A 26,685-nucleotide genomic window follows, 5' to 3' on the forward strand; every position below is an offset into this window, starting at 1 on the left:
TTTTAAGGGTTTGCCTTGGCTTTTTTTACTTGCAGGCGTGCAATCATCATCAAAATGTCCTGTAATAAGAACAAGTTAGTCAAAATTCATATACATAGTTCAAATCAGGTTGTAGCCACATAACAAATAAATAAATGAAAACAGTGATAAAAGGATTTATTTCCCATAGTGTGTTGTTGAATAATAATAATAAATATAAAATATGGACTAAATATGCATTCATAATTTTACCCTAACAATTACATATGTAATAGGGAAAAAAAATAATAATAAACAAACAAAAAAAAAAAAAAAATATATATATATATATATAGGTTGAGTATCCCATATCCAAATATTCCGAAATACGGAATATTCCGAAATACGGAGTTTTTGGAGTGAGATAGTGAAACCTTTCTTTTCTGATGGCTCAATGTATACAAACTGTGTTTAATACGCAAAGTTATTAAAAATATTGTATTAAATTACCTTCAGGCTGTGTGTATAAGGTGTATGTGAAACATAAATGAATTGTGTGTATGTACACAAACTTTGTTTAATGCACAGTTATCAAAAATATTAGCTAAAATTACCATCAGGCTGTGTGTATAAGGTGTATATGAAACATACATGCATTCTGTGCTTAGACTTGGGTCCCATCGCCATGATCTCTCATTATGGTATGCGAGTATTCAAAAATACGGAAAAATCCGATATCCAAAATACTTCTGGTCCCAAGCATTTTGGATAAGGGATACTCAACCTATATATATATATATATATATATATATATATATATATATATATATATATATATATATATATATATATATTGTGTGAGGGGCTCAGCACTTGAAATAAAATTTACATCACACTAAATGCAGTTAATTAATAAGACACTGACATTTGGTCCAGTCACTTGGTGAAAGTGGATTCTATTATCTCTAATTACATTGTAGTTCTACCATGACATGCATTGGAGTCACCATACCAAAAAAAAAAAAAAAACACTCCATTATTTAACACCTTATTTACATATAAAGTTACATAATCCCCTCCTCCCCTTAACTTTGCACATTGATGTTAAACGTGACGTACATACACAGAGGAGCTTCACCAAAGTTGCGAACTTGTAAATTGTTAAGAGATCGGTATAAAATAATTCTGTGAGATATTCATTGAACGTCAAGTCTATTATTTTCTTAACATAGAATTAAAACTGCAGCGCAAAAAAAAAATATTTTTTTACAGCCAGAATAGTTGGTAACTTAAAAGAATAAAAAGGTTTGTGTCAGACGAAATGCTCTACAGAGCAGTACCAAGTATATTATTACACCAAAAGTGACAATTAGAACAACACATAGTAAGAATCCCTTGTTCTACACAGAATACAGTCTATTTAAATCCATGCTCTCCTATTTCTGCAACAGAAAATAATATCCCGTTAAGCTCAAGTATTTGGTACAAACTTGCAAACTTCATAGAAGGCAGGCAATGTCATAAGCTGGGTTTGATACTATAACCTTCTTGCAGCAGTCTGATATGTGATCACATGACTACTTTATACTGTTAGGGACCCTTTGCCTTCTACTGTCTAGTTTACAGCAAGTCTCTATATGACGATGCGGTACCTGTTCCATCTTGTCCTCACTAACACTAGTCACAGATCATTGTCACCTCTGTTATGTGTAATACAATTATGTCACACATTATTGGAATTCCTGTAATCTTTATTCCACAAATCACATGGCAGAGGATCTTTGTATATCAATTAATGCCTCCATACATCATCAGCAGCGAATCACTGAACCATCGGCACTGCCGACAGGATCTGCCAATCAGCGATGATCAACGATCCAGCTGGTAAAAATAAGCATGTTACTAATGCCCAAAAACTGTTGTGATCGGGGAATCCACATGTTTAATATTACATATTCTCCGACCCGGCCATCAGGGGATCGGGTCATTGCCCCAATACATCTGTGATGTATGAGGGGCCTTAACCTAATATGAAGAAGCCTTAAACATATTGTCACAATCTCTGAAAACATCCTCTTTATGCAGGTGTAAGTGTTTCAGTACTTTACTGAAAACCATGTTAAATGTGTAAGATGGGGATGTTACCCAAATTCATATATTTTTTCGTAGGTTCCTAGCGGAGCGAATTTCTAGAAATGTTCAAAGATTTTAAAAGATAAAATGATTTTTTTCTCCCCCAATGTAAATGGCTAGGGAATTTTGAAAATATACTTTCAAACTGAAAAACCAGAATAAAAAGATAATAAAAAAAAATAAAAAAAGAGATCAGGAAGGCAACAACAGAATGCAGGTTGGTATCCGTTTCTTCTACCTTGACTAATGTGGCAACCATCCTTACATATCCCAGGTATTGTACGACAGGCATTTCATGAGACACGGCTTTAAATTATAGAGGTCGGCTGAAGTAAAATATAAAACAAGAATTTAGTGCACAGCACTAAAATGATTTAAAAAAAAAGAAATAAAACCAAGTAAAGTGTAAAATAGAAAATGTTCTGCTACTACTGGGTCAGCAGCACAGTGCGTAGCCAAAAAGGCCTGGAAACTGCTCACCACCAAGATGCTAAGTAGTGGCAGAAAGGACGGTATAACCTTTGTATCACAATGCTAGCTAGATGACCTGCATAGAGGTTATGGCATGACCTTCTCTGTGGGTCACATTAATACCTCTCTGTGTATTTGTTCTTTATCCTCAATATCTTCTTCAGCCACATCGTTCTCATCACCAGATTCAATGTAAATAGGCCAATCACTGTCCCCCTCGTCCTTGTCCATACTCTCAGAAGCAGCTTCTGTGTGACTTGGGTGATGAGAATCATCATTGGTAGTAGTGACACACGTACAACTATCACACAAGCCAAAACGCCTCAGACCAGATGATAAACTGCTGGTAAAAGTACGGCGGCAACCTTTACAGATAATGGGTCGATTGGATCGATGGACCTGCAACAGAGGTGCATGATTCGGTATTAGTAATAGTTAATAAAAACACATACACGCTGGCAAAAGTTTAATGGTTACATTCTGTCTCCGATGTGGCCAACGCTCATAATCCCAGCTAGTCTGGCACTGCAAACAGGGGAGCATTTGAAGATCCATTGTCAGCACAAATGAGCTTTAGGATTTACCAAAACTAAACGCAGCATGTTCTATTGCTTTGATAATAAATCCAACATGAACTCAGAACATTGGTGTGTGCAGTCAGTGTGTCCACCATAGTGTTCATAAAACTAAGGGCCTAATTCAGACCTTGTCGCTGATGTGCAAAAATCGATATGAAGCGTTTTTTTGCATATCTGCGCGTACGCGGGTATGCGCATGTGCAAGGTTCTAAACTGCGTTCTCTTCAGAATGCAGTTTAAGACCTGGAGGGGGGCAGGTAACGGGGCATCGACGCCGCGTTTTGTGGGCGTTGATGCTCCGTTTAAGGGGCATGGTCCAGACAACGGAAGCGTGTCCAGACTGTTGCTGAGGCGGGTCGCGGCGGCTGCATGAATGTTACACGCAACTGCTGCGACCCTTAACATGGCGGGTAGCCGTCTGCCTTCACAGCTAGGCTGCATAGGCGGAGGGCTACCTGAAACATGCAAAAGCATTGGCGCCGTGTGATGCTTTCGGATATCTGTGAGGAGGGGGTCGGGCTGGATCCGGCATGCGTGACTTGCCCTGTGCTGGGCGTCCCTCTGCACGTCAAAGAATCTAATCGTAGATGTGCATTTTTTCGCACATCTACGATCAGGTCTGAATTACCCCCTAAATTAGCATTACTCAATAACAGTGTTCACTCTGTCTAGAGGTTATACAATCAGACGAGAGGGCACTTCTGCACATGCCCGAAATAGGGGTATGGCTGCATGTTAGGGCGTAGTCTTATTCCACGCCCCATGTTAAACACTCTAGGAGGCATGCCCAGCACTCAAAGATACTGGACTGCCCCCAAGTTCTTTCCACACTGTGAATAATGAAGAGATGCACATGGCATCTATTCATCTGGCAGAGAGTGTTCACTCACAAATTTTACCACCCCGCGGGACACCCGGTAGGCTGTTTCAGCACGGCACCTTCATAAGAGCAGGCCCATTTTAGAATCAGTGCCCCGCTTAAACAGCCTAGCAGGAACACTACTTGATAAGCTGCCTCAACCAAGCTTTTTATGTGCCCGTGTGAATATACTTCTAATGGGCCCTACACACTGGTCGATACCAGTGAAAGATATGAACGAGATACCGTTCATACCTTTCAGTGTGTAGGCACCAGCGATGAACGATGCGCGGCCCCGCGCTCGTTCAAACATGCAGGCCAATATGGACAATCTCGTCCATATTAGCATGCAGTGCTGTGGAGCCGGGTGGCGGGGGGAGTGAAGAAACTTCACTCCCCCCATCACACCCCCCCTCCCCCCCCCCCCCCCCTCCATCCCTGTCTGCCGTATCGGCCATCGGGCAGCTCGGCGGCGGGTCGCTATGTGTGTAGGGCCCATTAGTTGTATTGTTATACATTTCAGATGCACCCATCTGGGAGTAACGTATTGGTGGCAAATTATATGGATCATTTGATCAGTGACCAAAATGTAATGATAGAAACCTTACCAATGAACCATTAAAATGACTTCAGACAGAAGGAACCTGGAACAAAGGACTGCACTAAATATACTCACAGTGAGCGAATGGCTGCGAAGATGCTCCTGCCGGGTGAACCTCTTACCACAGATCTCACAGGGATACGGACGCTCTCCTGTGTGTGAACGTATGTGGCGTTTCAAAATGCCCTTTTGCTTGGCTGTGTATGGACAGAAAGGGCACTTGTGTAGCTTGATTGGAACAACTAAAACATCCCCTGAAAAACAAAGCGAGAGTACTCAAAGTCTTAAAAGGGAATTAGAACAATTATTTTGTTCTTCTAGATGTGCTGTAAAATCCATACAAACAGAAAGAACCAGTAAATATCCTTTTTCTCACTTCATATTTGTATTCTGAGGATTTTAAAATGCCAAATGTAATCTATATACCTCAACAGTAGCAGCAATTCAACTAAGTATTATACAACAGCAGAAACTTTCTTAGCTTCCAAAAGAAATAACACTTGTATAAAATACCTACAGCTGTGTTCTCATACATCACTGCTGCAGTGGCGCCAAACAGTCCCTCTTGGCTGCCATCATTTTTTGCCAAAAATGAATCTCAGTTGCAGCTAGGACACACCAGGAGGCTGCTGATTTATGTGATATTTATATGTTTGTGTGAGACTGAGTCTCTGAATCTGTACGTGAAGTGTTACAGTGTAGCAGCTGCAACTTTTTTCCATGCCAAGTTCTGTGGTGCTCTGTATACAGACTCAGTTACACACAATATAAAAGTGTCACACATCAAATTAATCAGCACAGTCTCCTGTTGTGTCCTAGTCACATTGTGTTGCGACTAAGATGCATTTTCTGTAAAAAAGAAAAAAGAAGAAGGCACCCAACACTAGCAGAGTTGCACGAGACCTGGCTGCTCACTGGCATCAGGCATCTCATGATGCGTTGCGTATGGAGGCTAGAAGTATGGGGACACATCTGAAGAACAAAGGGGTCCTCTTATTTTAATCACACTGCTTGATTAAAAAAAATAAGCAATTATTTCTGGAAGTACTTTTAAGTATATTAGCTGAAATTGAAAATTATCCTGCATGTGATATACTGTACATCTAGAGACTACTTAACATTTTTTTTTTTTTATAACATGCTACATGTGTTTCTGTAGTTCAAACAAGGCAGGGGGGAAAAAAAAAACAGGACAACAGATGTGAGATAAAATGCATGTGTTATTACCTGTATCCTCACCATACCAGTCACCCTGAATGTCCATCATTGAGCTCATTGACACACTAGCTTCATCTTGCCGGGACTCAAAGTCACGGGGGAAATGGTGCCCCGAGTCCTCTTTCCTCTGTGCAGTACTGTTACGCAGGAGAGCCTCTAAAAATTGCTTCATATGATAATTATTACATGCTATGTCCATTCCAGGACCACCTTGTGGACTTTCTGCATCCTGCTCCAAGCCTGGTGGTATCGGATATGGCTGGAGACCTTCTGATACTTCCACCACATCAGAGTCAAATTCCTCTTTGGGTTCCAACACTTTGGTAGGGCTTTTTTCTCCTGGAGAACCTACACTTGTAGGGTCCTTGGCCATCAGTTCTACAGAGTTGCAGCTACTACAATCCCCACAAGGGGGCTCTTTCTGACAATCTCGTTGAGCTGTTTTATCTGGCAGGTTTCCAAGTGCCAGTCTGTCACCCCTTAGACCATCACTCCCACTATCAGCTTGTCCAAAGGAACTCTCCCTTTCTATCTTCCTACAGATATCAAGAGAGGAGCGTATGTATGCCTTACAGAAGTTAACTACATCAGTCATCTGTAGGTAGCTAGCTGCACTCATAACCTCAATGACATTCTCCCCACAGAGATTTAGTTTTCCTGAATATAGGAAATCCAGTATTGTTGAGAAGGCCTCTGATGTGACAATGTCCAAAGAAGCCGTGCTGTGCCTTCCACTGTCTTGGATGTAGTGGACTAGCATAGCCCGGAAATAACCACTGTTGGCAAACAGAACATTTCTATGGGCTTTAAATATCCGACCTTCTACAATGATGCTGCAGTCACAAAAGAAATCTCTTTTACGCTGCTCATTCAGTTCCCCAAGGAGTTTGGTGTAATAGGACGGCATCTCCATGACTCCAAGACAGTGGTTCCCAGACACCTGCAAAAGAACCAGTGTTTGTGAATGCCAATTTTTAAAAACTTTAAGATGTAACAAATAACATTTCCCTGCATTGAAAGATAAGGTAATAAATGTAAAATATATTAGCCTAGGATGTTTATTTATCAGCTGTGGCAAATTTTTTTTATACAATATGCACTGCTTTTTTTTTTTTTTTTTTTTAAGTATGCCACTATGGGGGGTATTCAATTAGCTCCGGTAATCTCGGAGCTTTTGATTTCGCAACCCCCTGTCTATTTAATTGCAGCCCGTTTTCGCCCATTTTTAAGGCATTTTCACCAAAGCCTTTTCGCCTTTTTTTGTGTGAAAAGGCATTGGCGAAAAAAGCCTGCGTTTTCGCCGGCGCAGGTGAGAAAACATGTGGATTTGCCGATCCACATGTTTTTTTGCTCCCGCTGAAACTAGGCAAAAAACTGCCCTGCTGTTGAATAGGGCAAATCCCCATTCGCCAAAAAAAATAGCGAAAATTCCTGTTTTTTCACCTAGGCGGAAAAAAAAACCCGGACCTAATTGAATACCCCCCTATGTCTCTATAACAGACTTTTCACCAAAGTCATGGTTGTACACAGAGCTTTCAGCACCCCTGCTCCTTTGCTTATTTTAGTAAAGTGAAAAAAGTTAACAACCACCACTACAGGGTACAAAATGAGGCATAACATAATTTTAAAATGATTTGCTGAAATATATACTAAGGCTAAAACAGAAAAACAAAAAAGTTAAAATACAAGCTAATACGAAAATATGGAGGGAACAAAGGTTTTTGGGAACTTAGCTGCATCTTATTATTGAAGTGCAAGAAGTCGCCACATTCTTTCTCACATAACTATTTTGATCCGAAAATAAATTGTCACATTTCATATAGAATATGAAATGTAAGATGCATATCCTATATTAGCTAACAGCAAACAATTGTATTTTGGATGCTTACCTTTAGTCGCTACGTACGAATTTCTGCCGTGTCCTTCAGCAAATTTACAATAGGACTTCAGCAAAACAGAAAGTTAGAAGTGCACAGGAATATAGTGTAGTTCCCCAAGGAGCAATGCAATATCAAATATCTTGTGTTCTGACCTGGAAAGTTTGACACATATTTTAGAATGTTACTAAAAACTGCTTCAAACAGGGTAAATGTATTTTAGCTACAGTTTGCCTTTAATTCCATTATAGTTGCTGTATGTGTCGTTCAAGGTGGCAAATATTACTCCATACTAAAGAACTTTCCATGCTTTCAGAAGACATAATGAAACGGGCTGTAATTGGTGCCAAAGTTTACTGTGTATCTAGAACTATTTATATCACATATCTTACAACAAAGGATCACAAATAAAACAGCATGTTCTATGACCTTCTATCCATCACCTAACCCACAAAACGTTGATCTGAAGCATAATCTGCGATAAGCAGCCGGCGGAGCCACGATTACACATGGGATCGGGAAGTTATCCCAGAACCCATGTGTTATCGCATGATCGATAAAAATGGACTATAATTGGATAGTGTGATAATGACCATCAGCAGAAAAAGGATTGCTCCTAATAGTATACCGGCCAGAGAATAGGAATAAAAAAAAAAAAAAAGATGATCCCTCTGGTGAATTCATGATTCATTTATGCGTAGAAGGAATAATTCTAGTCCCCCAGTCTTAAAAACAAACAAAAAAATTTGTCAGGTGTGGACACAGCTTTGCATTACACAGTCAAACAAGCCAAACACACAACAGGTGATTTAAAAAAATTATAAAAAAATAAAAAATAAAAATGCAAAAACAGCTAAATATTTCTGAAATTACAGGTACTAAATGGAAACACAACATTTTATACACGATTTGACTCCATATTTACCATATATGTATACTTTTACAAACGTGCGCGTAGAGACATGCAAAATAGGAAAACCAAAGAATAAGGCCCGGAATAAAATGGCATGATGTTTTTTCACTGCTAGGAAGATGATTATTCGGTGGTTTATTTAAGTACACCCACTTGAATTGGGCACAATGGGTGGTTATCTAAGGAAAGAAGATAAAATAGATTTATATGGTGGACTTTATGGACAGAAAACTGGACTTGGTCTTTTAGATGTCACAAATACATACAATTTAAATATAAAAATGTAATCCTATATGCGAAGTGGTATCAGGGCATTTTGTAGTGCAGGAGACTATTGCTTTATTCCACACTCTTCTTTTTTATTCCTACTTTTAGAACAATGGGGGGAAAAAAATTAAAATCAACACATTTATTAAAAATATATTTTTTTACATACATAAATGCATAATATATGGGTGTTGGGTGAATTAAAAGATATAGCCCTGCAAACTGATGCACTAGTGGTGCTGCAAAGACATATCTGTGTGGGAGGGTTATATTCAAGTTGCTATTGGGCAATTCCATGAAAAATAAGATTTTACTTACCGGTAAATCTATTTCTCGTAGTCCGTAGTGGATGCTGGGGACTCCGTAAGGACCATGGGGAATAGACGGGCTCCGCAGGAGACAGGGCACTTTAAGGAAGAATTAGGATACTAGTGTGCACTGGCTCCTCCCTCTATGTCCCTCCTCCAGACCTCAGTTAAGGAAACTGTGGCCCTCATTCCGAGTCGTTCGCTCGGTATTTTTCATCGCATCGCAGTGAAAATTCGCTTAGTACGCATGCGCAATATTCGCACTGCGACTGCGCCAAGTAATTTTACAATGAAGATAGTATTTTTACTCACGGCTTTTTCATCGCTCCGGCGATCGTAGTGTGATTGACAGGAAATGGGTGTTACTGGGCGGAAACACGGCGTTTTAGGGGCGTGTGGATGAAAACGCTACCGTTTCCGGGAAAAACGCAGGAGTGGCCGGAGAAACGGGGGAGTGTCTGGGCGAACGCTGGGTGTGTTTGTGACGTCAAACCAGGAACGACAAGCACTGAACTGATCGCAGATGCCGAGTAAGTCTGAAGCTACTCTGAAACTGCTAAGAAGTTTGTTATCGCAATATTGCGAATACATCGTTCGCAATTTTAAGAAGCGAAGATTCACTCCCAGTAGGCGGCGGCTTAGCGTGTGTAACTCTGCTAAAATCGCCTTGCGACCGATCAACTCGGAATGAGGGCCTGTGCCCGGAAGAGCTGACAGTACAAGGAAAGGATTTTGGAATCCAGGGTAAGACTCATACCAGCCACCCCAATCACACCGTATAATTCGTGATAAACTTACCCAGTTAACAGTATGAACAACAACAGAGCATCAGTTCAACCCTGATGCAACCATAACATAACCCTTATTTAAGCAATAACTATATACAAGTATTGCAGAAGAAGTCCGCACTTGGGACAGGCGCCCAGCATCCACTACGGACTACGAGAAATAGATTTACCGGTAAGTAAAATCTTATTTTCTCTAACGTCCTTGTGGATGCTGGGGACTCCGTAAGGACCATGGGGATTATACCAAAGCTCCCAAACGGGCGGGAGAGTGCGGATGACTCTGCAGCACCGATTGAGCAAACACAAGGTCCTCCTCAGCCAGGGTATCAAACTTGTAGAACTTTGCAAAAGTGTTTGAACCTGACCAAGTAGCCGCTCGGCAAAGCTGTAATGCCGAGACCCCTCGGGCAGCCGCCCAAGAAGAGCCCACCTTCCTTGGGGAGTGGGCTTTTACTGATTTTGGAAGCGGCAATCCAGCCGCAGAATGAGCCTGCTGAATCGTGTTACAGATCCAGCGAGCAATAGTTTGCTTTGAAGCAGGAGCACCCAACTTGTTGGATGCATACAGGATAAACAGCGACTCAGTTTTGCTGACTCTAGCCGTTCTGGCTACATAAATCTTCCAAGCCCTGACTACATCCAGTAACTCGGAATCCTCCAAGTCACGAGTAGCCACAGGCACCACAATAGGTTGGTTCATATGAAAAGATGACACCACTTTTGGCAGAAATTGCGGACGAGTTCCAGGATATTGATGTGAAGGCAAGTCTCCTGCCTTGACCACAGACCCTGGAAATTTCTTCCCTGTGTGACTGCCCCCCACCCTCGGAGGCTTGCATCCGTGGTCACCAGGACCCAGTCCTGAATGCCGAATCTGCGGCCCTCGAGAAGGTGAGCACTCTGCAGCCACCACAGAAGAGACACCCTGGCCCTGGGGGATAGGGTGATCAGCCGATGCATCTGTAGATGCGATCCGGACCACTTGTCCAACAGATCCCATTGAAAGGTCCTCGCATGGAACCTGCCGAAGGGAATGGCCTCGTATGACGCCACCATCTTTCCCAGGACTCGCGTGCAGTGATGCACCGACACCTGTTTTGGTTTTAAGAGGTCTCTGACCAGTGTCATGAGTTCCTGAGCCTTCTCCGTCGGGAGAAAAACCTTCTTCTGGTCTGTGTCCAGAATCATGCCCAGGAAGGGCAGACGCGTCGTAGGAATCAGCTGCGACTTTGGAATATTCAGAATCCAGCCGTGCTGTTGTAACACTTCCCGAGAGCGTGCTACGCTGATCAGCAACTGCTCTATGGACCTCGCCTTTATGAGGAGATCGTCCAAGTATGGGATAATTGTGACTCCCTGCTTTCGCAGGAGCACCATCATTTCTGCCATTACCTTGGTAAATATTCTCGGTGCCGTGGACAGACCAAACGGCAACAACTGGAATTGGTAATGACAATCCTGTACCACAAATCTGAGGTACTCCTGATGAGGTGGATAAATGGGGACATAAAGGTAAGCATCCTTTATGTACAGAGACACCATAAAATCCCCTTCCTCCAGACTTGCGATGACCGCTCTGAGCGATTCCATCTTGAACTTGAACCTTTTCAGGTATATGTTCAGGGATTTTAAATTCAATATGGGTCTGACCGAACCGTCCGGTTTCGGTACCACAAACATTGTCGAATAGTAACCCCTTCTCTGTTGAAGGTGGGGAACCTTTACCACCACCTGCTGGAGATACAATTTGTGAATTGCTGCTAACACTATTTCCCTCTCTATGGGGGAAGCTGGCAGGGCCGATTTGAGGTAACGGTGAGGGGGCATCACTTCGAATTCCAGCTTGTATCCCTGAGACACAATCTCTATAGCCCAGGGATCCACCTGTGAGTGAACCCACTTGTGGCTGAAATTTCAGAGACGCGCCCCCACCGGGCCTGGCTCCGCCTGTGGAGCCCCAGCGTCATGCGGCGGATTTAGAGGAAGCCGGGGAGGACTTCTGTTCCTGGGAACTAGCTGTATTGTGCAGCTTCTTTCCTCTACCCCTGCCTCTGGCAAGAAAGGACGCACCTCGGACTTTCTTGCCTATATGTGATCGAAAGGACTGCATTTGGTAATACGGTGCTTTCTTAGGTTGTGAGGGAATATATGGCAAAAAATTTGACTTTCCAGCCGTAGCTGTGGAGACCAGGTCCGAGAGACCGTCACCAAACAACTCCTCACCCCTGTAAGGTAAAACCTCCATGTGCCTTTTTGAGTCGGCATCGCCTGTCCATTGCCGAGTCCACAGGACCCTTCTGGCAGAAATCGACATTGCATTTATTCTAGAGCCCAGTAGGCTAATGTCTCTTTGGGCATCTCTCATATATAGGACAGCATCTTTTATATGCCCCAGGGTCAGTACTATAGTATCCTTGTCCAAGGTATCAAGTTCCTCAGATAAGGTATCTGTCCATGCTGCTATAATCATGTAGCGGATGGCTTTTGCCATTTTAGGCTGCAACTTTGCATCATCGCCATCGACACTGGAGTCGGAATCCGTGTCAATATCTGTGTCAACAACTTGGGCGCTTCTGAGACCCCGACGGCCTCTGCGCTGTAGGATCAGGCATGGGTTGAGACCCTGACTGTCCCAAGGCTTCAGCTTTATCCAACCTTTTATGCAAGGAATTAACATTATCATTTAAAACCTTCCACATATCCATCCAATCGGGTGTCGGCGCCGTCGGCGGTGGCGACCCCACATTCATTTGTACCCATTCTGTTTCCACATAGCCTTCCTCGTCAAACATGCCGACACAAGCGTACTGACACACCACACACACAGGGGATGCTCTAATTGAAGACAGTTCCCTCACAAGGCCTTTTGGAGAGACAGAGAGAGAGTATGCCAGCACACACCCCAGCGCTAGATTACCCAGGAGTCACACAGTAACTTAGTGTTAACCCAGTAACTGCTGTATATACTGTTTTTGCGCCAAATGTATGTGCCCCCCCTCTCTTTTTACCCTCTTTCTACCGTGATTCTGCAGGGGAGAGCCTGGGGAGCTTCCGCTCAGCGTAGCTGTGTAGAGAAAATGGCGCTGGTGAGTGCTGAGGAAGAAGCCCCGCCCCCTCAGCGGCGGGCTTCTGTCCCGCGTTTTGTGTAAAAATAATGGCGGGGGCTCATGCATATATACAGTGCCCAACTGTATATATGCTGCTATTGCCAAGAGGTACCTAATTGCTGCCCAGGGCGCCCCCCCCCCCTGCGCCCTGCACCCTACAGTGACCGGAGTGTGTGGGTTTAGTGTGGAGCAATGGCGCACAGCTGCAGTGCTGTGCGCTACCTCATATGAAGACTGGAGTCTTCTGCCGCCGATTTCGAAGTCTTCTTGTCTTCTGGCTCTGCGAGGGGGACGGCGGCGCGGCTCCGGGATCGGACGACCAAGGGTGCGTTCCTGTGTACGATCCCTCTGGAGCTAATGGTGTCCAGTAGCCTAAGAAGCAGGACCTATCTTCTAGTGAGTAGGGCTGCTTCTCTCCCCTCAGTCCCACGTAGCAGAGAGTCTGTTGCCAGCAGATCTCTCTGAAAATAAAAAATCCTAACAAAATACTTTCTTTTTTAGCAAGCTCAGGAGAGCTCACTAAGGTGCACCCAGCTCGTCCGGGCACAGATTCAAACTGAGGTCTGGAGGAGGGACATAGAGGGAGGAGCCAGTGCACACCAGTATCCTAATTCTTTCTTAAAGTGCCCTGTCTCCTGCGGAGCCCGTCTATTCCCCATGGTCCTTACGGAGTCCCCAGCATCCACTAGGGCATTAGAGAAATATGGATACAAGGGGTGATTTAGATCTGATCGCTGCTGTGCGTTTTCACACAGCGGGCGATCAGGTTCGTAATGCGCATCCACCACAATGAGCATTGGACTGCAACATATTACATATTAAGGCTCTTTAGACTATCAGTGGTCACTGAACAAAAACAATATTATAGGCAGGCTTTCATTCATTTGCATATAAAGCAACGAAAATATGTGTTTGATTAAATTATCACATAATGGGGGTGGGGGGGGGATTTAATTGATCGCAGTAAATTTTATAGCAAAACAAAGGGTGTTATCACAATTTTTTGCCCGATGTTCATATCGGGCTATTCAATCAATACACATTTTGTTTGCTTTAAAATTTACCCGCTATCATGCGAAAAACACAGGATCTGGGATAAGTACCTGGATCCATGTGTTTTCGCAATCGTGCCCATAAGAAAACGCCATTTATCGCAGATTTTGTTGCTCCTGCCTCCGAGCAGGTGAAACAAAATCCCTCATAGTACCAGCTATCAGGGTTAATTGAATTACTGCACTAATTGATCCCCTGGGTAATTCAATCTACCCCAATATCAGTGTTAATATAATGAAAAACAGGATTTTGATACCTACCGGTAAATCCTTTTCTCCTAGTCCGTAGAGGATGCTGGAGTCCACTTCATGACCATGGGGTATAGACGGTTCCACAGGAGCCATGGGCACTCTTAAGACTTTTCAATGGGTGTGAACTGGCTCCTCCCTCTATGCCCCTCCTCCAGACCTCAGTTATAGGAACTGTGCCCAGGGAGACGGACATCTCGAGGAAATGATTTACTTTAATACTAATGGTGAGATACATACCAGCCCACACCTCAACCATGCCGCACAACATGGCATTCGACATAACAGACGCCAACAGGCATGAACCAATTACAGCAACATGCTGAAACTAATATAACACAACTTGTGTAACTTTAATAACAAAACTGCAGGTAAAGTACGCACTGGAACGGGCGCCCAGCATCCTCTATGGACTAGGAGAAAAGGATTTACCGGTAGGTATCAAAATCCTGTTTTCTCATACGTCCTAGAGGATGCTGGGGTCCACTTCATGACCATGGGGTTTATACCAAAGCTCCAGTACGGGCGGGAGAGTGCGGATGACCCTGCAGCACCGATTGACCGAACTTGAGGTCTTCATCGGCCAAGATGTCAAACTTGTAGACTTTTGCAAATGTGTTTAACCCCGACCAAGTAGCTGCTCGGCAAAGTTGCAATGCCGAGACCCCCCGGGCAGCCGCCCAGGATGAGCCCACCTTCCTAGTGGAATGGGCCTTCACTGACGTCGGTAACGGCAATCCAGCCGTAGTATGAGCGTGCTGAATCGTACTTCTGATCCAATGTGCAATAGTCTGCTTGGAAGCAGGACACCCAATCTTGTTGGGAGCATACAGGACAAACAAAGACTCTGTTTTCCGTATTCGAGCTGTTCTAGCGACATAAATCTTCAAAGCCCTAACCACATCTAGAGACTTTGACTCAGTGAACGTGTCAGTAACTACTGGCACCACAATAGGTTGGTTTATGTGGAAAGATGAAACCACCTTTTGTGCAGAACCCCTTTCACGAAGGTCTGATCTTCTGGAAGAGAGGCCAATTGTTTTTGGAAGAACACTGAGAAGGCCGAAATTTGGACCTTGATTGATCCCAATCGGAGGCCCGCCTCCACACCAGCCTGCAGAAAATGGAGAAAACGTCCCAACTGAAACTCTTCCGTATGAGCCTTCTTGGATTCACACCAAGACACACATTTCTTCCAAATACGGTGGTAATGTTTCGATGTTACTTCTTTCCTGACCTGAATAAGGGTGGGGATGACTTCCTTGGGAATACCCTTTCGGGCTAGGATCCGGCGCTCAACAGCCATGCCATCAAACGTAGCCGCGGTAAGTCTTGATATACGCACGGCCCCTGCTGCAGCAGGTCCTCGCGAAGAGGCAGAGGATCTTCTATGAGCAACTCCTGAAGATCTGGGTACCAAGCCCTCCTTGGCCAGTCTGGGGCAATGAAGATTGCTCAAACTCTTGTTCTTCTTATGATCCTGAGTACTTTTGGGATCAGCGGAAGTGGAGGGAAGACATACACCGACCGGAACACCCACTGGGCCACTAGCGCATCCACTGCTATTGCTTGAGGGTCTCTCGAGCTGGAACAATATTTTTGAAGCTTCTTGTTGAGACGAGATGCCATCATGTCTACTTGAGGAACTCCTCAAAGACTTGTCACCTCTGCAAAGACTTCTTGGTGGAGGCCCCACTCTCCTGGATGGAGATCGTGTCTGCTGAGGAAGTCTGCTTCCCAGTTGTCTACTCCCGGAATGAAGATGGCTGACAGAGCTTTTACATGTCTTTCTGCCCAGAGGAGGATCTTCGTCACCTCTGCCATTGCCGCTCTGCTCTTCGTTCCGCCCTGCCTGTTTATGTACGCGACTGCTGTTATATTGTCCGACTGGATCTGCACGGGATGATCTTGAAGAAGATGTACCGCTTGTTGAAGGCCGTTGTAAATGGCTCTCAATTCCAGCATGTTTATGTGAAGGCAGGCTTCCTGACTTGACCATTTTCCTTGGAAGCTTTCTCTTTGAGCGACAGCTCCCCAGCCTCGGAGACTTGCATCCGTGGTTACCAGGACCCAGTCCTGAATCCCGAATCTGCGTCCCTCTAGCAGGCGAGAGCCGTGCAACCACCACAGGAGTGAAATCCTGGCTTTCGACGACAGGATTATCTTTCGGTGCATGTGTAAGTGGGAACCCGACCACTTGTCCAACAGGTCCCACTGGAAAACTCTGGCATGGAATCTGCCAAACTGTATGGCCTCGTAGGCCACCACCATCTTTCCCAACAACCGAATGCACTGATGGATCGACAGACTTGTTGGCTTCAATATCTGTTTTACCATTCTCTGGATTTCCAGAGCCTTTTCCACCGGAAGAAAAACTCTCTGAACTTCTGTGTCCAGGATCATTCCGAGAAAAGACAATCTTGTCGTCGGTTCCAACTGTGACTTTGGATCATTTATGATCCAACCGTGTTGTTGGAGTATTGACAGGGAGAGTGTGATATTTTGTAAAAACTGCTCCCTGGATCTCGCCTTTATCAGGAGATCGTCTAGATAAGGATTTATCATGACTCCTTTTTGACGCAGGAGAACCATCATCTCCGCCATCACCTTGGTGAATACCCTCGGCGCCGTGGAGAGACCGAAAGGTAATGTCTGGAATTGGTAATGACAATGCTGAACCGCGAATCTCAGATAAGCCTGGTGAGGAGGATAAATGGGAACATGCAGGTAAGCATCCTTTATGTCTACAGACACCATGTAGTCCCCCTCCTCCAGACTGGAAATCACTGCCCTCAGTGATTCCATTTGAACTTGAATCGTTTCAAGTAGAGATTCAGATTTTGTAGGTTTAGGATCGGTCTGACCGAGCTGTCCGGCTTCGGAACTACAAAAAGGCTTGAATAAAACCCCTCCCCTTGTTGTGACAAAGGTACCAGGACTATGACCTGATCCTGACATAATTTTTGGATTGCCGCTGTTACTGCTTCCCTGTCTGGAAGAGAAGCTGGCATGGTCGATTTGAAAAATCGGCATGGGGGAACGTCTTGAAACTCCAGCTTGTATCACTGGGACACTATTTTCAACACCCAGGGATCCAGGCCAGACAGAATCCAACCTTTGCTGATCAGTTTGAGACGTGCCCCCACCTGAGCGGCCTCCCGCAAAGGAGCCCCAGCGTCATGCTGAAGATTTGGCAGAAGTAGGGGTAGACTTCTGCTCCTGGGAACCTGAAGCCGCTGTGGACTTCTTTCCCTTTCCCCTTCCCCTACCTGCAAAGAAGGGGGAACCTTTCGCTTTTTTGTATTTATTGGGCCGAAAGGACTGCATGTGAGGGTGATATGTCTTTTTTGCCGATGCAGGCGCAGAGGGCAAAAATGTCGACTTACCTGTGGTAGCCGCCGAGACTAACGCATCCAGTCCATCGCCAAATAAGGCCTCACCTTTATATGGGAGAGCCTCCATATTTCTTTTGGAATCTGCACCGCGTTTCACTGGCACAACGCCACAACGCCCGCCGAGCCGATACTGCCATGGTAGCGGCTTGTGAACTCAAGAGTCCAATATCTTTCATCGCTTCTAGCATGTATGCGGCAGCGTCTTTGATATTCCCTAACTTAAGGAGTATCTCATCTTTATCAATCGTGTCAATTAATTTCCGATGACATGCTTTCTGACCATTTCTCAATAGCGCAGCTCACCCATGCGCAAGCAATTGTGGGCCCGAGCAGCGTACCATTGGCAACATAAAAGGATTTCAACGTAGTTTCCATCTTTCGGTCTCCCGACTCTTTTAGTGAAGCCGTGCCAGATGCAGGGAGAATTACCTTCTTTGTCAACCTGGACAGTGCACTGTCTAACACCGGGGGTGACTCCCATTTTTTCCTGTCCTCCATCGGGAAAGGATAAGCTATCTGAATTCTCTTGGGAATACAAAATTTATTTTCGGGATTCACCCACATCCCTTCAAAGAGAGTATTAAGCTTGTGGGAAGGAGGGAAAGTGACCTTGGATTTTTTTTCTTTATAGAAATAAGCCTTCTCCTGAGGTACAGGAGTGGCTTCCGTGACTTCCAGCACTGCCCTTATAGCTACAATCATATATTGTATATTTTTTGCCAATTTATGATCTATTTCTCTGGAGTCACTATCGTCGACACAAGATTCAGTGTCCGTGTCGGTATCAGTATTCACAATATTTGCAAATGGTCTCTTATGTGACCCAGAGGGGTCGCATGCGGATGGAAGAACAGAGCCCTGAAAAATCACATCTTCCACAGATTTTCTCCAGCACTCTGCATGAGATTCAGACTTATCTAATCTCCTATTGATATGATACATACTATCACGTATCTCTTTCACCCATGCAGGCTCTTGGTGTGCCAGCAGCGCCACCACATTACACTTCTGTGTCCCTAAAATGGTTTCCTCCGGGGAGGAACTCCCTGACTCTGACATGTCTTACACACGTGTACAACACACACACACACACACACACACACACACACACACACAGACATACTGGGACTTATAGGGGACAGACCCACAGTAAAATCTATCAGAGGGACACAGTTTAGGAGCAGCCAGTTCACAACCCCAGCGCCAGTATCTAATGCCTGTGAACACAGAATGCCCACTGACATGCAGCGCTTTTTACACAGTAAAAACACACTTGTGTGGGCAGCAATGGCGCGCTGCGCTCCCGCCAGCCGCGCTGTACCTCAGCCGTCACGTTACTTGATAGAAGATCTGTCTTCTTCTATTCACCTGTCTTCTGACTTCTGGCTCTGTGAGGGGGGTGACGGCGTGCTGTGGGAGTGAGCATCTAGACACGGCTAGCGTTCAGTACCCTTCAGGAGCTAATGGTGTCCTGTCAGCCAGAAGCAGAGCCATGAAACTCTTCAGGAAGTTGGTTCCTACTTCTGCCCCCTCAGTCCCACGAAGCAGGGAGTCTGTTGCCAGCAGTTCTCCCTGAAAATAAAAAACCTAACATAAGTCTTTTCAGAGAAGCTCAGTAGAGCTCCCCTGGAGTGCATCCAGTCTGCCTGAGCACATTTCTAAAACTGAGGTCTGGAGGAGGGGCATAGAGGGAGGAGCCAGTTCACACCCATTGAAAAGTCTTAAAAGTGCCCATGGCTCCTGCGGAACCGTCTATACCCCATGGTCATGAAGTGGGGCCCAGCATCCTCTAGGACGTATGAGAAATAAGGCAATAAATATATAAAATATATGCAATAAATTATTATCTCTCAATAATATGGTTAAATTAAAACATACAACAGTAAAGATGTTTTTGTTATGGAAAAAGGTAAAAAAAAGTTTCATTATTTATACAGATTTTGAGATATTACCACAAAATTCAGTTTTAAATTGAAGTTTACTGTACCCACACGGTGATTCCATTACCATAGCATGGTGACTCCTTATTTAAAAAAAAATGTGCTCAGGTTACACAAATTGTCATACAGATGCGCCCTGGTGTGAGTGAGCCTCAGGTTGCGAGCCACTTTGCTAACATTGGGTCAGCTAGGACACATGAGGAGACTGTGCTGATTAATTTGATATAGGACACTTGTATATTGTGTATGACTGAGTCTGCATACAGAGCAGAACAGAACTTGTATTGGAAAAAAGCTGGGACTGCTACATTGTAGCACTTCGTATACAGATTCAGATAATTATGCTGGGTACAAACTGGCCGATATATCAGCATTCAATTGAACAATCTCATGGGTTCATCGGCGGGTGTGTACCGCCAATATGTCTGTGAACAACATTGTTCACTAACATATTACGTCGGCCCTGTAGCACAGCCGATGACCGACATATATTTACAGATATATTAGTGCATCATGCTGCCGATTGCTCATACACTTGCTGTGGGGGCCGCCTTCAAATGCCCACCCAGCCACATGAGACAGACGTATCGAGTGGAGAATTGGTAAGTGTGTACAATGACATTGATAAGCTGATCGGTCGGTGTGACGGCGTGTCCACAGACCTATCTGTCAGTTGTATACCTAGCCTTAGTAGTTTGACAAGTGTCAAATATAAAATTAATCAGCAGTCTTGTGCATCTTAGTCTCATTGCGTTGCGACTAAGGGTGGCTACACATTAGGCCAACGGGCAATTGGGATGATGGTCAGGGCAATTTCTATTTACCCGGACCATCCCTTATTGCCCATACACACTAGCCCAGTGTAATGAACAAAGGAACAATACCTCGTTCTGTCCTTCATTACACTGCAGCAGGTCGCATGCGATATCTTCTGGTTGGCCGTGCAGCACGGCCGACTGTAAGATGTCGCATGCGACCCGTGGGAGAGCGCAATAGTGAATACACATTAGGCGATATGCACGATTTGTCATTCCAATACGGCAAATCGTGCCAATATTAGCATAATGTGTACTCAACATCACACACTTTGCTATAAGATTCTCACGTGACTTTGTGCGCTATTTGGTGTGACTGCAGCAACGACGTATGAGGACATATCTGTACTTTCAACAAATTCATGTAGGTGTATCTGCAAGATGTCCCCATCTAACAATAAAATTGTGAAATTCTGAAGTTGAATTTATCAATTTTGTGTACAGCCACATGGTAAATGCTATTCAGAATTTTAGTACATTGGGGGTCATTCCGAGTTGTTCGCTCGTTGCCGATTTTCGCTATGCTGCAATTTTTTGCTAATTGAGCATGCGCAAGGCACGCAGGGCACATGCGCTTAGTCATTTAACTAAAAACTTAGCAGTTTTGCTGTGGATCCTGCGGCGCTTTTCAGTCGCACTGGTGATCGGTGAGTGATTGACAGGAAAGGGGCGTTTCTGGGTGGTAACTGAGCATTTTCCAGGAGTGTGCTAAAAAAACGCAGGCGTGTCAGGGAAAACGCGGGAGTGTCTGGAGAAACGGGGGAGTGGCTGGCTGAATGCAGGGCGTGTTTGTGACGTCAAACCAGGAACTAAACGGACTGAGCTGATCGCAATCTGTGAGTAGGTCTGGAGCTACTCAGAAACTGCAAAGAATTATTTAGTAGCAGTTCTGCTAATCCTGCTAAACTAAGATACACTCCCAGAGGGTGGCGGCCTAGCGTGTGCAATGCTGCTAAAAGCAGCTAGCGAGCGAACAACTCGGAATGACCCCCATAATCTAAAAGTGCATGGAATACAGTTTATTTTCAAATGGTTTTTAATATGATATTGTAATTTTCACAGCAGGCTTCAGTTCATCAATAGCTCTTGGCCGATGTTTGCAGCTTTCAGATAGCCCCGTTGGCAGTGTTTTCTGTCCAGTAACAACAATCCTGCTTGCTAACGTAGCCAATGACAGTGAGCTCTGTCAAGACATACCTCCCAACTGTCCCGATTTTCGCGGGACAGTCCGTTTTTTGGGGACTGTCCCGCTGTCCCACCCGCGGGCTGCAGTGTCCCGCGGTGGGGGTGGGGGGGCAGTTGGGAGGCTCATGCACTCGCTGCCCTGCTTAGCAGAGCAGCGGTGAATAGACAGCGTCTATTCACTGGAGTCAGAGGGAGAGGGGGCATGCCAGCGGCTCACAGAGCACTGGGCATGCCCCCTCAGTGCCGAAAATGGTGGCGTGGCTCGCGATCGCGGGTCCTTCCACGAAACCACGCCCCCTTTTCTTAGGCCACGTCCCTTTTCCGGGAGCGCGCACGGCAAAGCCGCGCGTGTGTCCCTCTTTCTACAAATTAAAAGTTGGGAGGTATGGTCAAGACAGAGTGATGCAAAATTTCAGAAATGAACTACAAAATGTCTTCGCAAATGAAGGCCACCGTCTGGACTATATCATATTCAAAACCATTGGAAAATAAACTGTATTCCAGCGGTGGCCAACCTGTGGCTCTTGAGCCTCATGTGGCTCTTTCTTTATTCAAATGTGGCTCCTGACACTCGAAGTCATGTGACCACAACAGATCCAGAAACTGCTGCACTCCAGCCAGACAGACAGGCAGCAGCAGCACTACGGAGACTGAGAACTGAGAGAGCCAGATACTAGAGATGAGACACCCACTGGCAAACAGAGGACACATAAGGGGCTGCTCAATGGCACGAGGTGTATTTTCGGAGGGGCTGTAGTGACACATGAGGGTCCTGCAGGAGTGACACAGGAGAGTGCTGGCAGGAGTGACTCATGGGGGAGCTGGCTGTAGTGACATACTGTAGTAATGTTCTAGCAGGAGTGACACATAAGGTAGCTGGCTGAAGTGACACAGTAGGGTATGTGGAAGTGGCTTTTTAAATGTATTTTATGTGGATCTGGCTTTTTAAATGTATTTTATACCAGAGGCGTGGCCTAGCAGGCACAAGGCCACACCCCATTTGTGCATGTGCGCCTGTGGCTTGATGTCGGCTCTTTGACGTGCCTAACAAGATTTTTTGGCTCTTTGTTTCTGACTGGTTGGCCACCCCTGCTGTATTCAATGCACTTTTAAATAATGTACTCAAATGTTGAATAGCATTTACCATGCCTGTTTTGTTAACCTTTAAATCTGAGAGGTTTTTTGCCTCACCCTGCATTTTATATGGGGTTTATTGTGGGTAGTTGGGTTATGATAGTTTGTGCACATTAGCGGTGTCAGTTGTATTATGAATACAGTTTATCACTGTAAAAAGGAGACTGCAGTACCAGTGGGACACCCTACTGTAGCCTGGCACCCAGAATTTATCAAGGTCCACAAGCAGTTGTTCATATGTATGCTTGTTTGCCATAAAATTACAACAGTGTGGGTAATCATAGTTTAGAGTTGTAAAAATTCTGCACCAGTGTTTTGTGCAATTTAAGGGGGTACACACGGGAGATTTCTCCTGGAGATGTGTGCTGAGTGATCTATCACAGGCCGCTCAGCACACATCTCTCCTCCCGCTCAGCACAGCACGATGTGTGCTGAGCAAAGGGCAGCAGTGAAAGGAGCAATCTCACTAGATTAGATTATGCATGCATACCCAGAGCCGGCGATAGCAATGCTCGGGACCGCGCATCGATGTCGCTGGCACCCCTACACACGGAGCGATGTGTTCTTAATTTCTAAGCAATCTAGTCAGATTGCTTAGAAATTAAGTGAACATCGCTCCATGGGGGTAATTCCAAATTGATCGCAGCAGGAAATTTTTTAGCAGTTGGGCAAAACCATGTGCACTGCAGGGGGAACAGATATAACATGTGCAGGGAGAGATTTGGGTGGGGTGTGTTCAATCTGCAATCTAAATTGTAGTGTAAAAATAAAGCAGCCAGTATTTACCCTGCACAGAAACAAAATAACCCACCCAAATCTAACTCTCTCTGCAAATGTTATATCTGCCCCCCCTTGCAGTGCACATGGTTTTGCCCAACTGCTAAAAAATTTCCTGCTGCAATCAACTTTACCCCCCATGTGTACCCCCCTTAACAACACTAAAACTCACATTAACCCTTCCCTTTCTTAATCAAGTAACTATTCCCTTCAACCACCTGAAATACTTATCTTTCTTAATGCTCCAAGCATCTGCAGATGTACCGCTTTCCCCCCTAACCATCTACCAGCTGATGCCCTTCTTACATGTATGCTTTTCTTCTTTTATTTTTTCACAAACTACCTGAATGAGTAAATTGTGTGGTTTTACAAATCTGAAAAAGTTGCCCACAGCAACCAATCAAATTATAGATATGGGGTGGGATGTAATGCCAGCTGAAGTCGGTGGCCGTGCGGGATGCTGGACAAACTCGGATGTTCTTTTAAAGGGCCAATCACTTACAAGGCACGCTTTGCCTTGTAAGCGATTGCCCCTTTAAAAAAAAGTCAGAGTTCAGCCAGCATCCCCCACAGCCACAGCGTTACATCCCGCCATTATTTTTTAGAATGTACCAGAGAAATGATAGCTAGGGTCTCATTGGTTGCTAGACCAATAACTCAGTAAAAGTTCAGAACATGGCACACACTAACCTAACAGCAGTAAACTTGTAATATAACGGACCTAAACGTTTTATATATACACACACTATAGTAAAAGATTACCCCACGTTCTAAACTCTAGCATATTTACTGTAACGTGACAGGTGAGACAAGGAAAGGAAGCACCAGGAACACACAGAATATATATATTTTTTTTCACCCTGAAGAGATGACTTATGCAAAGTACACACTGGGCCAACTTGAGAGAGGACCCGTTGTCCATCGCTAAAAGAGTGGCTGATTCAGGTAAATATATAAACTGATTGGTCCTGATATCACAGCTGGCCACCCAGCTTTGACGTCAGTCCCTGCCGCAAGTGTATGGGCAGTCGGTGGACCACCCAGTGTGTATCTTGCTTTAGGCATGTAGTCCTAAAAAGGATGGGGGTGGTAGGTCACGAGCACTAATGCAGAGATACATCAACCTTAATGATCACCAGAATATGTACAAATTTTACATTCTAATTCATTTTTTTCTACACTTTTTTTTTCTTTTTTGTTAATACTTTTCACCTGTGTAACACATTTTAATACATAGCTTTTAGCTTCTTTCTTATTAATACTCAACAACACCTTAGCTTTTCACTGATGTGCTGCCCTGGAGTGACTGGCTCTCGCTGCCTTGTTGGGGTCCCCCGAAATTCAAACTAACAGCTTGATTCAATTCAGTGGGGATTGAATAGCACCAGGAATTAGTTCCCGGTGCTATTCAATTCAGTGCGCTGTCATGTTGGGGAAGGCCGGTTCTCACAGACTGAACAGGGTGTTTTGCAGCGAGAATTGTCATTCTCCATCTAAAGTGCCCGGCGCAATGCTGTTTCTGCCGCGCTAAGGGCAGAAATCAGCATCGCACCAGCATACACACACTATAGTAAAAGATTTCTGCCGCGCTAAGGGTAAAAGATCACCCCACGTTCTACAACTCTAGCATATTTACTGTAGCGTGACAGCACTTTTGTCGGATTTCTGTTTGCACCCCCAAAGGAGTGCGAGAACAAATCCTCTCGTTGGGTGTCACAGCGCGCTGATTTGAATAGCACTGGGAGCTAATTCCTGGTGCTATTCAATCCGCACTGAGTTGAATCGAGCCCCTGGTGTTAGGGACCCACCAGAGACGAGGTCACCTAGACGTTGGTGAACTAGTATTTTTTGGCCAAAAAGTATACCAAGAACCTTGAATATGCTCTATGTAGCAGAGCTGATTATAATTATTCTGACTAGCATTTCTAGGTATTGTGGAGAGAGCACTGTCACAATATTCTCTAATTCATTATATGTGTCTTTATCGTTATTATAGGCGTTTACTCCAAGTCCCTCAGTCTATATAAAACACTATAGAGAATACTCTCCATAGAAAGAACAATGGAGTTGCTGGGACTGTAAATTTGGTAAATGTAGTCTTGCAAGAACATCCTATGAGAGAGACAACTAATACTATATACTGTTTGGAAGCCTGCACTGTATCCTGTTGCAGCTAAATTTATATTATAATTATAATGTAAATTATAGTTTTCTGCATTAGATATTAAGATGGATTATTATTTACAATTCATCCATTTACACTGCAAATCCATTTTACATTTTGATCTGTACATAGGTGTTATTTTCCCTGTTTATAGTAATAAAGAAAGGTCTATATCCTGTGCACCATGATACATTAGGTACGATGTAGGTCTTTTACTAATCTAGGCGTAGCTGATGTTTGCAGCCCGTGATTTCTGGACGCTACTTCGCCCGATCAGCCCTGTAGTGACCCGCATTGCCGCATCTATCGCCTAATTACACCAGAAAATAACACAAATATTAAACCCCCATTCGCCTCACCTTAGAGCCAGCCCTTGCACGGTGCAACCAGACTTCCCCGCAAGTCAACGTAAGTTCAATAATGGACCTATCAGAGCAAAGGAGCTCGCTAGGAATACTGGGAATTGTTGTTTTCATGGCGTTCCGGCTGCTATTTAATCGGATCTTTTACTACAAGTCCCAGCATGCAAGTGACTGAGCTCCAAAATATATTGTGGCTTGTTTGCCATGGAATGGGAACGTTAACTCTGTCAGTGCTGCAAGGAAAGCAGTGTCAGGAGTCAGGACCTTTCTGTTCACTCTGCCGATGCTGAATGAGACGGGTCCCAGTGTGAGCTCTGCTACGGTGTATGTTATACCACGTTCAGACTTGCGGTCTGGGAATTTCCCAGCTCAGACATAGGTTTTTGCTAAAGATCCCCTTTCACACTACACTTTGGACCCGGGGAATTCCTGGGTCGACCCGTTCACACTGAACCTGGAATTTCCTGGGATTTTTTTTTTTTTTTTTTTAAATCATTTTCAAGTATTTTGATAGTGGACAGCTCGCACCTCCAT

The 26,685-nt window shown here is 44.5% G+C and overlaps 1 protein-coding gene across 2 annotated transcripts; it reads right to left on the reverse strand.

The window, feature by feature from the left end:
• Positions 1-2,046: 2,046 nt before the first annotated feature.
• On the reverse strand, positions 2,047-26,254 carry ZBTB8B (zinc finger and BTB domain containing 8B). 2 transcript variants are annotated; one of them, XM_063954280.1, is made up of 6 exons: positions 26,149-26,254; positions 8,621-8,787; positions 7,708-7,850; positions 5,828-6,758; positions 4,676-4,854; positions 2,047-2,961 (listed from the first exon to the last, which is right to left on the reverse strand). In XM_063954280.1, the coding sequence occupies exons 4-6, from the start codon at positions 6,729-6,731 to the stop codon at positions 2,674-2,676; spliced, it is 1,371 nt and encodes a 456-aa protein (XP_063810350.1). In that variant the 5' UTR covers positions 6,732-6,758; positions 7,708-7,850; positions 8,621-8,787; positions 26,149-26,254; the 3' UTR covers positions 2,047-2,673. The 2 variants fall into 2 exon arrangements, with proteins under 2 accessions (XP_063810350.1, XP_063810351.1); XM_063954281.1 differs by lacking the exon at positions 8,621-8,787 and having other exon boundaries at positions 26,149-26,248.
• Positions 26,255-26,685: the final 431 nt, after the last annotated feature.

This window comes from Pseudophryne corroboree, chromosome 2, assembly GCF_028390025.1.
Source record: "Pseudophryne corroboree isolate aPseCor3 chromosome 2, aPseCor3.hap2, whole genome shotgun sequence".
Lineage (NCBI taxonomy): Eukaryota > Metazoa > Chordata > Amphibia > Anura > Myobatrachidae > Pseudophryne > Pseudophryne corroboree.